The sequence below is a fragment of the Rhea americana genome, unplaced genomic scaffold (assembly GCF_003343005.1).
Source record: "Rhea americana isolate MKP2758 unplaced genomic scaffold, rheAme1 scaffold_111, whole genome shotgun sequence".
NCBI classification, from domain to species: Eukaryota; Metazoa; Chordata; class Aves; order Rheiformes; family Rheidae; genus Rhea; species Rhea americana.
Window position 1 is genome coordinate 2,155,664 of NW_028185162.1, and position 10,263 is coordinate 2,165,926.

Consider the following 10,263-nt stretch of genomic DNA (forward strand, 5'->3'; position numbering starts at 1 on the left):
GGGCTCGCGCAGGCCGCAGAGGTGGCGGAAGAGGAGCTGCGCCTCCATGTCGGGGTCCAGCGGGTCGCTCCACTCCCGCAGGGTGACGCCGTGGCGGGTGGCGTCACAGCCCAGCCCTAGGGGACAAACCCGCCGCCGCTGGGGACCCACCGCTCCCCAGCGGGGAGCCAGGCCGCGGCCCCCCCACACCACCACACCATACCGGTCTTGTCCTTCTGGTGACAGCAGCTCCACTTGTCCCCCCTGAAGACACCGGGGTGGTAGGAGCAGAGCATGTCGGGGTTGTTGGCACAGGCCTTGCGCAGGGCCGAGAGCCACTGGTTCAGCTCGTTGACACACTGCAGGGTGGGATGAGACGGGGCGGGGCAGCGAGGGGGGCACGGGGCACGCAGCAGCTCCGGTCCCCCGCGCCCACCTTGCACTGCAGGTACGCCGTCTCCTGCTGCCCTGCCTCGTCCACGTAGACRACCTGCATCACGTGGGAGCTGCCGAAGCTCTTCTCCTCCACCTTCTCGGCCGCCCGGATGTTGGACAGTGCGATGGAGCCGCTCTTCTGCCATGGGGGACGGAGGAGAAAGTGGGGCTTAGCACCCTTCCTGCAGCCCCTAGAGACACCCGAGAGCCACCAAGGAGAGGGAGCTACGGGGCACTGCCACGTCTCTGTCATCAGCCTTGACCCACCATGCAATACAGAGCCCTGTGCCCAGCACCCTGAGGTGGCACACATCCCAAAGACAGGGCCCRTGGCTCTGCCAGCACCTTTCCCCATGCAACGCCAGCCCCACTGCAACACATCCCCTCTCCCCCTTACCTTGGAGCTGGGGGTCTTGGCAAAACTGAGGGCCTCACTAGTGAGGGAGAAGTGCAGCTTCTTGGAGGAGGAGGAGAGCAGCGGTCCCTTGCCCTTGGTTTTGTGGATGAAAAGCGGGCCCTCCTTGATGACCAGCGTTTGCAGGGTGAGGGTGTTCTGCAGGTCCAACTCTGTGGGGAACAGCCCCGTGCCTGTCAAGGAAGGCACCATGGGGCTGCGCCCATCCCCTCGGCCTCTCCTCCTCACCTTCCTTCTCCTCGATGCCCACCAGCTCAGTGATGAAGTCCTTCATCTGGGCGACACCGTGCTGCAGTGTGGGCTGCAGTGGGGCCAGCCAGGCCTCCTTGGCCCGCCCCGCTGCCACCTCCATGTTCCCCACGATCTGGACGGCCTGAAGCCATGAAGGACAGCGGGGTCAGGGCCACGGGCGCTGTGAGGGAGCCCAGGTCTCCTGGCCCTTCCTCACCAGCTGGTCCTGCAAGAAGGTGGCTAGGCACCCTGAAAAACCCTGGGAGGTCCACACAGCACCCTGGCCAGGAAGACAGAAGCACCAGGGCCCTACCTTCCCTCCTCCCCAGATGGGCCCAGGTGACCCACAGCAGGTGCCAGGAACCCTTTCAGCATCCCCATCCCACCTTGGCCAGGAGAAGCAGCGTGCGGCTGGTGCGGGAGTCAGCGTGTTTCTCCCGGAGGTGGAAGAGTTTGGGGGTCATGATGGCTGGCGAGAAGAATCGGAGGCAGAGGAAGCTGGTGATGGCAATGAACTTCACGTTCTGCAGGGGCATGGGACATGCATCAGGGCACAAGACACACATGATGTGTGGTGACATCCCCCAGGCACAGCATGTGTTGATTTATTCCCTGGGCTCCTCCCCGGTGCCTTGGCGGGGGGAGGCTGTGGCAGCTGGCTCCATGGCACGAAAGGGAATCCCGTATTTGTGTGAGATGCAACTGCAGCCAGGGTGGGAGTGAAGTTGTGGTGATAAGGACCAGAAGAGCTTCTTCTTGCAAAGAAGAGACTCATCTTCCCCAGGAGTTAGGATCCAAGATTTGGGGCGATGCCTCCAGTCCTCCATCCCCTGGGGATCTCCAAGGGAACTTCCAATTTGCAAATAATTTGAAGCCAGAAAATTTTGCGATTCTGAGCCACTGCCACAGGGCCTCGCGGGAGCTGCAGTTCGGCGMTGCGTGCCCCTGCTTCCCCCGCGCACCGACCCCAGGGGGGTGCACCCACCTCCCTGCCGCGGAGGGGACCCTGGGGCGCCGCAGCCCGAGCCGAGGCTCCCAGCCCAGGAAGCCGCCGCTCCGAGGGAGAGCGGGGCCGTGGATCATCCGTCACTGCCCAGGGGCTTTCCCCGCATGCCCACCTGGTGCTGTGGCTCGGGGAAGCGCTCCCCGACGCGCCGGAAGAGCTGGCGGAAAGCGGCRCGAACGACGGCGGGGCAGGCCCGGGCCGACGTGGCGATGGCGGCCAGGAGCTCGCCCAGGTAGGACTGGAGGTGCTGGCAGCTCTGCTCGATCACCTCGCTCTCCGTCTGCACGCGGTGCAGCCCCGAGCACCTGGCGGCACAGCCCGCCATCAGCCCCCGCCGCGGGCAGGGGCACCCACGGGCGCGGGGGACCGCCGTTTCCCCCTCCGTCCGCGTCCCACTGCCGCACTGCCCCTTACCCGACGTCTTTGATCTCCACCTTGCTGGGGTCCAGCTCCACGTACTTCTTCTCCTCGAACACGCGGTTGATGGTGGGCCCGAGGACGGCATGCAGGTACTGCATCCCGGCCACCTGGCGAGGGACAGCACAGGGGATGGTGCTGGGGACACGCTGCGGCCGCTCTGCCGGCAGCACCTGCTACGGACAACCCAAATCCRCCTGCTAAGAGCCGCCTGGGGTTTCTTTGACCCCTTTCCCCACCACCTAGTGCCTCCACGCACCTCCTGGCACCCAGCAACACGCATCGCTGCAAGCCAGGGATGCGATCCCTGTGAGCATCCCTCCTGCCCAGAGCCAGCCCCCCTCCCAGGGGCACTGACCCGCAGGGACACCAAAGAGCTGGGAAGACCTGCAAATGCCAGGGTTTGGCCCAGTGTTCCCGTCAGGATCCCGCTGTGGGCAAAGCGCAGCCCGGCGGGACAGCGGGAAGGGCAGAGCACATTCCCRTGCCAGGGTGGCACACGGCACCTTRAGGAAGGACTCCATCGACTTGGAGGCCAGCGAATTACTCCGGAAGAGAGTGTTGGGCTCACCTGCAAAACATGAGATGGACGGTCCCATGCTGGGGATGGCAACGGACAGATGTCACCCGCCCCGCAGCAATCCCGCGCCAGCCCCGGCTCCCAGCCTTACACGGCTTCGCCAGCTCCAGCTCGAAGAGCAGGTCCAGGAACTCCTTGACCAGCCCCTGGCCCAGGAAGAGCCTAACTAGGTTGATGGCCACCTCCTGCCGGCACTCGGCTGTGGTGGTCTCGTCGAGGAGGGTGATCAGGTGCACTTTGCCGTCCTGGTGGGGACAGGGGTGAAGATATGACGGCACTAGGGAAGCAGATACCCCTGCCTCGGTGAACAACCRCGCGTCGAGGAGCCGACGTGCCCAGGACGCACGGCGCACGCTCGGCCGGGGCAACGCTCACCTGGGGCCCCGACTTCACCTCTTGGCACAGCAGCTGGACCAAGGGCTGGTAGCAGCTGGAGGGCAGCACCGTCTCGTCCCGCAGCCGCACCTGCAGCTGCAGGGATCCCAGGGTGCCTCTGCGATGGGACGAGTGCAGGATGGAGAGGCACTTCCCGGAGCAGGAGGCAGCCCAACGTGCCAGCCCCCAGGCCTGCACGTCCTTGGAGGGCAGGCTGAGCTGCCTCACCCTCAGCCTTCCCGCTCCCAGCCTCTGGGCAAAGGGTTTTGCCAGGAATTGTCCCTCAAGAAGAGGGCTTTCCTAGGAATTGTCCTTCCAAGGAAAGAGCGTTTTCCAGGCATTACCCTTTGGAGGAAATTGCCCTTCCCAAGGGAAGGGAATAACCTGGCCATGAACAGGCCACTTCCCAGTAACCGCCCTTCCGATGAAGGGCGCTTGGCAGCAATATCCCCTTCCCGGCACTGCCCGGGCCCCRGCGCCAGCGCGACCTCGCGTCCCTGGCGCGTCCCACCGCCCGCCAGCCCTCGGCACGGCCGCTGAGACTCACTCCGCTTCCCTCGGCTTGGATTTGTCCGGCTGCAGCCGGAACCAGCCCTCCTCCCGCCGGACCGCCTGCAGCCCCGGCACGCTGAGCACCACCTGGGCAGGGAGCACGGGTCGGGCCGGCGGCCGGCAAGGCGGGACGCCCGCCCCCGTCCTCCGCGCCTCCCCGGCCCCGCGCCGGCCCTCACCTTGCCCAGGAAGTCGTTGYGGCTCACCAGGTCCCAGTCCCACACCTCCACGCACAGCTGCTCCCCGGCGGCCTCGGGCACCTCGAACTCGAAGGTCTCGTTCCAGCGCGGGTAGCACGATTTCTTCACCACCTGCAGCAGCGGCAGAAGGTAACGGCGTCAGCCTCCCCGGCCGGCGCCGCGGAGCGGCCTGACGCGGCCCCGGGGCTCCCGGCTTCGGCGCAAGATTAAACCCAGCCGGGCCCGTGGCTTGCTGGGCGGCCGGCTCCCGGGACAGCGCGTTTGGCGGTCACCGTGGCCCTCCGCTCCTAAGGAAGCGTTTTCTGGTGAAGAAATTCTGTTAAAGGCACTTTAATCTGTTAAGACAGTTAGAGACATAAAACACTCTCAAAGACATCTTTAGGAAGAAAGGCAGACCGACCCGAATTTCACACTCCGGGGCTTCAAGACACAGTAGGCGTATTTTTAGGCAAAAAAACCCCAAAACAACAACAACAACAACAACAACAAAAAAACAGCAGGCTTGTTTCTCAAGTCGGTCTCCCGACTTTTGGAAGCAACCACCACGGCCCTCGAGACCGTTCAGACTACTAACACGAAGCCCGGTTAGAAATTTAGCTGTGCCAACCCCTCGTCTTTACGACGCCCGAAATCCCAAGGAAAAGCATCCCCGCCGGAGGGAGCCCCGCACTCACGGCGCTCTCCTGCRTCTTCCCGTTGTAGCGCACCCTGACGAAGGGGTCGGAGGCGCCATTCCGGTCTTTCCGGGCCAAATCCCTGCGGAGGAGAGCAGAGAAGCGGGGGGGGGGGGCACCTCGGGGTCTCCTCGGACCCCAGGCGGCAGCTCCCCTGGGCGCGTTTTGCCGGCCAACCGCAAACGGCGCGCTGGACCGGCCGCCCCGGCGCGCAGCGGCGCCCGCGCTCACCTGGCCTCGAGCACCTGGCAGCAGAGGCGCCGGCCGGCCTCGCTCCGCAGGACCTCGACGCGCAGGTGGATCTCGCCCTGCACCTCCTCGTCGGGGTCCACCTCGCTGAGGCTCAGCCAGCCGCTGAAGCCTGCGGGGAGCGCGGGGCGCCGTCAGGCCCGCGCGTGCCGGCGCCGCGGGTCTTCTCCTCCCCGTCGTTAGCAGGTTTCCTCCCAGCGCCCCCAGACTCGCTGCAAGAGGGGTGCTGGGGGGGGGGGGAAGCGATCGCCCATCTCTGCTTTCGGGGCGACCCGCCCGGCGGCACCCGGCTCCCTCCTACCTTTGGGGAGCTCTGCCAGCGTGTCCCGGGTGATGCAGACTTTCCCGATAACGTCGTCGCGGCTGGAAAACAAACCCAGGGAAGCCCCGGCGGTCCGGAGGGGCCGGCCGCGAGCGCCGGCGCCRCGGAGCGCTTCGGAGGCGGCAGCCGGAGACGGGACGGCCCCCGCGCCCGGTGTCCCGGAGCCGCCACCCCCTTCCCGAGCCGCTGCGCTTGCTCGCACCCTGGGGCCCGCGCGCAGCTCCGGCCCGCCCCGGCGAAGCGGGGAGATTCTCCAGTGCCTCGTATGGGGCTGAGCAGCCTGCCCGTGGACAGGCTTTCCCCTGCAGTCACCCATTCCCGCTCAGCCCCGAGGGCTGCGGTAAAGCTTGGAGGGCCCGGCCCGGYCCCCGGGCCCCCCGGCGCTCTGCCCGTACCTGAGCGCGTCCTCGTCCATGACGTAGAAGGAGACGCTGTGAAAGCCGGGCTGCAGGTGCACTTCGTACTCCTCGCCCCAGAACGGCGACAGCGTCTTCCACACCGTGGCAGTCCTGCGGGGCRGCCGGCTCCGGCGGCGGGGGGACGGGGCTCCCGCGCCGCGGACCGCCCGCCCCCCGAGCGGGGGCTTGAACCGCGCGGGGACTCGGAGCGGGAAAAGGGGAAGTCTGGGGGCCGGGGCGGGCGTTTTTAGCCCGAAACCGAGCGGAGCCGTCCCGCGGGGCGCCACGGCCGCTCACCTGACGATGGCCTCGTTGTCGATCTTCACGATGCAGTACGGGTCGCTGCTGCCCGTGCTGAAACGCAACGGCCCGGCACCGTCAGCGCCGCCGACCCGGGACGGCCCGGCACCGGCGGGCGGCGCAGCCGGCGGGAGACCCGCGCGCCCGAGCAGTCCCGTCGGCCACGAGCCCACGCGGGATCGCGAGAAACGGGGAGCTGAAGGCAGGCGCTAACGCGAAGAGGACTAGGAGGCGAAGCACAACCCTTATCAGACACCAGAGAATCGCCCCCGGAGAGCGGCGAACGCGCCGCTGTCCCCAGGCAGCGCCGGCGCCCGGCCGCGGCGCCCCGCCGGCAGCCGGAGCGCGGCTTCTCTCCTCCCGCCAGGAAGGCGAGGAACAGGCCAAATTCCCTCCCTTTTCCCCCAAACGGGCGCTGCGCTCGCAGCCCCCRGGGACCCCGCGCCCGGGACGCCCGGCTGCGCCGCTTCTCCCGGCCGCGCTCCCTCCCGCGAGCCACCGCCAAGAAAATCTCCGTTTTACGGCCCGGCCCGAGCTCCCGGGAAATCAGGTGAGCGGGGAGGGAAGGCGGGRGCCGAGCCGCTGCCAGGAGGATGCGGGCACCGGGAAGCGGGCTCCAGCGACGGGTTACTCATTAACGCGGGCGCCCGGAGGCGGCTGAGGGGTTCCAGGTACGGGAAGGAACCGGGGCAGGCGGCGGGGGCGAGGGAGACCCGAGCACGGAGGAACTTCCCTTCCCGAAAACAGGAAGGTCGGGACGGGACRGGTCGCGCCTGGAGCGAGCCCGGGCGGACGGGCGCGCGGACGGACGCCTGGACGGACGCCCGCCTGCCCTCACGGAGCCGGCTTCAGACCGCTGCGCAGCGGATCGCGGGGAAGAACAACGAAAAAACCACCCCAAAACAACACTGCCAACAAAACCACCCCAAACCCGGCAGCTCTCGAGCTCTTTGAGCGCAGCAGGAGCAGGGCCCTTCCTCCCCCCCCCCGGCCCCATCCCCAAGGCGGGGGGGGGGGGCACGTTTTCGGGGCCGTTTCGCCTCCCATCCCTTCCCGGCGCAGCTTTCCAGACAAATCCCGCGTCGCGCTGGAGCTTGCCAAGGGGGCCGGCGGCGCTCCTGCCAGCCAGGCTCCGGCCAGCTTTTAAACGAGAGCAGCGGATTAAACACCGTTAAGCAGAAGCTACTGCTGACGTCTCCGGAGACRCTTTGTGCCAACGATCCGGTGGGCAGCGAGCAAGGGAAACACCCGCCTGCGCCTCCACGGGCCGCAGCGCCGAGCCCGCGCCGGAGCCCGCGGCTCGCGCAGGGGTAACGCGAATCCCCTGTTCAAACGCAAGCTGGGAAGCGGCGCCCGGCAGCCGGCACCGGGTCCCCACGTCTCTGCGGCGTCGCAGCCCCCGAAGCGCCCAGCAAGGTGGTTGGCAGGCGCCGGGCACCCTGCTGCCCCCCCCCCCATAAAAACAGGCTGTGCTCTGCCTGCACCCCCCAGGCAGGGCTGGTGCATCGTAACGGGGGGCAAACGGGTGGGAAGGGGGGGAGTAAGGCTGAAAAAGGGAAAAGAAAGAAAGAAAGAAAAAATAAACGCAGCTTTCCTTGCTTTCCTGCTACAAGGATCCGGGGGGGGGGGGGGGGTTGGATTTTTCAAGGCTCCCTGGGGACGGGCACAGGAGGGGGAGCGGGAGCAGCCCCAGCAGGTCGCTTTGGGTTTCTGCCTGGGTTTCTTCCATTTCCCGCGGGTTTTGGCTCGCTCGCCGCTACTCGCGGTGACGTGGAAGAGGACAGCAGACGGAGCCAGCTCCTGCCTGTTTACAGCCAGCTTTATGGTTTCRTGGCAGGGCCGGGACCCGGTGCCAAAGCGCTTGAGGAACAAAAACAAACTCCGGCTTTTCTGCGCCGGGGGGAGGAAGGGAGGAAGCGCGCGGGCAGAGCGACGGGCGCGTTTTGGCTGCAGCCAGCGTGCCGGCGCTGCAGCGGGGTGCAGCAGCCCCGGGCGGGCGCCGGCCCCCGGACAGCCCGGCCCAAACTCACAGCCCCAGGGCTAAACCCCGCGGAAACGGGTGCCGTTACTGCAGCAGGAGGGGAAAAGCGGGCGCCTCGGCACAAGGCTGCCGCAGCCGAAACCCGCTCCTGGCACCAGGGACCACCACGGGGGAGGTATCTGCTTGCAGACAAGAATCCCGTGGGTGCAAACCCAGCACAGCCAGAGGCAGGATTTGCTCAGGAAAAGGGCAAAGGAGAAACCACTGGCCGGGTGTTTGACAGCTCGGGTTTGCTCGCCGGTCCCCAAGGCCGGGGATCACCCACGAAGGCGCCGGGTCTCGCGGTCCCGGACCTGCGAACGAGCCCGGCGACGGGGAAACCAGCAGGGAACGAAAGACCCCGGAGGCAGGTCAGGGCGGCTGGGCTGGACCCGGCCCCCCGGGCAATACTGCGCAGGGGGGAAACCCCCCCAACGCCGGGCACGGCCGAGCGAAGGGGCGTCGCAAATCCCCGTCCGCGAGCTGGGAGGAGACGCGGCCAAGGTCAGGCAGCGGCGGGTGAAGGAAGCAGCCGGGTCTCCGGTTTCCCTTTCCCCAGCCCCGGCCGGGGCTCCCTGCCCCTTCCCCGGCTGCCTTGCCTGAAGATTTGGAAACCTCCAGTTAAAGCGTGGTCTTGCATCCGYAGCCTTCCCGAAATCCCACCTCCTGTCACCAGCTCAGGTTCCCAGCAGGGAGTTGCTCCAAAGGATTTAAATCAGGTCTGACACATGGCAGGGGGGGGGCATGATTTTTTTTCTTGTTTATCCTCTTTCCACCCACCACAACAGCTGTGAGGCTTTTTGCTGATTTTCCAGCAAATTTTTCCAGCGATTTCCCAGCGGGGCTTCGGAGCAGCTCCTCGACGCACCCTCCGGAGCGTCCCGCCGGCTCCGCGGCACGGCCCCCACACGCTCCGTCCCGACACCGGGCCTCCGTCCCACGGGAAGAGCGGCAGGCGCTACGCTCACAGCACCGAAGCACGCGCCCGGCGGCTGGTTTCGAGCCAGGGCTCRGAAAGGAGAAGCGACGGGAGGGACGGGAAGCGCCGGGGCTGCCGCGGCTGCTCTCGGAGGCCGCGGGACGGCTGCGCCCAGGGCCCCACTGCGTGTCCGTGCCCTGGCACCCGGGGGGCTCCAGGCCCCACCGAGGACACAGCTCCAAGCTAGCTGCAGGCAGAGGGTGCACAGGGTGGGTGGGGGGCAGCCCTGCCCCATGGCAGCATGGGGGCACCAGGGGCTCCTGGGGGAGCTCTAAAGCACAGGCACTGCCAGGAGGCACCCCAAAGCACCAGGCATTGCCAGGGGGCACCACAAGGCACCTGACACTGGAAGGGGGCAACCCAAGGCAGCACTAGGGTGCCCCAAAGCACCAGCCACAGCAGGGACAGCACCCTAAGAGACCACACATTGCAAGGGGGCACCCAAGGCACCTGACACCAGCAAGGGGGGACCCAAGGCTTGCCTGGGGGGCACCCCAAAGCACCAGGCATGGCAGGAGAGCACCCCAAGGCATCAGGCACTGCAAGAGGGCACCCAAGGCACCTGACACTAGCAGAGGGGCACCCCAAGGCACCAAAAAATTGCAGGGGGGGAACCCGGAGCCCTCTCGGGGGGCAGCCCCGAAGCCTCGGCCACCCCCGCGGGCGACTCACATGTCCTTGGCGGGCAGGTTCCTGCCCTCCACGATGCGGATGGAGAGCGAGCTCCGCCGGGCCATGGCGAGCGGCGAGCGGCAGCCCCGAACCCGCAGCCCTGGCAGCGCCGCGCCCCGCGCCCAGCGCCCATGTGCGGGCCGGCGCCGCGGGCCGCCAATCCGCGCGCGGGGGAGGGCCGAGGGGCGGAGCCTCAGGGCCATTCCCGGCGGCGGTTGGGCAGGGTGGGGAGGGGGCGGGGTCGATCCGGAGTCACTCCGGCAGGGGGCGGGGCTTCGCGTGGGGCGCGGCCTTGGGGGAACCCCCGCGCCGCCGTGGGCCTCACGGGTCACCCCGCGCCGCCGTGGGTCTCGCAGGGGTCAGGGACACCCTGCGCCGCCCTGGGCCTCACGGGTCGCCCCGCGCCGCCGTGGGTCTCGCAGGGGTCAGGGACACCCCGCGCCGCCGTGGGCCTCACGG

General features: G+C 67.7%; 1 protein-coding gene across 1 annotated transcript in view; it reads right to left on the minus strand.

The window, feature by feature from the left end:
- The window catches only part of LOC146600935 (ras GTPase-activating protein 4-like), a 12,052-nt gene extending 2,135 nt beyond the window's left edge, over positions 1-9,917 (minus strand). The window contains exons 1-19 of the mRNA XM_085314742.1: positions 9,805-9,917; positions 6,131-6,187; positions 5,831-5,944; positions 5,415-5,476; positions 5,096-5,225; positions 4,865-4,946; positions 4,170-4,301; positions 3,986-4,077; positions 3,439-3,556; positions 3,155-3,308; positions 2,990-3,054; positions 2,481-2,593; positions 2,179-2,371; positions 1,447-1,584; positions 1,058-1,202; positions 812-981; positions 416-553; positions 203-338; positions 5-116 (exon numbers count right to left, since the gene is read on the minus strand). Coding sequence (XP_085170868.1) covers positions 5-116; positions 203-338; positions 416-553; positions 812-981; positions 1,058-1,202; positions 1,447-1,584; positions 2,179-2,371; positions 2,481-2,593; positions 2,990-3,054; positions 3,155-3,308; positions 3,439-3,556; positions 3,986-4,077; positions 4,170-4,301; positions 4,865-4,946; positions 5,096-5,225; positions 5,415-5,476; positions 5,831-5,944; positions 6,131-6,187; positions 9,805-9,869 — 2,216 coding nt within the window. The 5' untranslated portion in view covers positions 9,870-9,917. The remainder of the gene's footprint in view (positions 1-4; positions 117-202; positions 339-415; positions 554-811; positions 982-1,057; positions 1,203-1,446; positions 1,585-2,178; positions 2,372-2,480; positions 2,594-2,989; positions 3,055-3,154; positions 3,309-3,438; positions 3,557-3,985; positions 4,078-4,169; positions 4,302-4,864; positions 4,947-5,095; positions 5,226-5,414; positions 5,477-5,830; positions 5,945-6,130; positions 6,188-9,804) is intronic.
- Between the last annotated feature and the right edge of the window lie 346 nt (positions 9,918-10,263).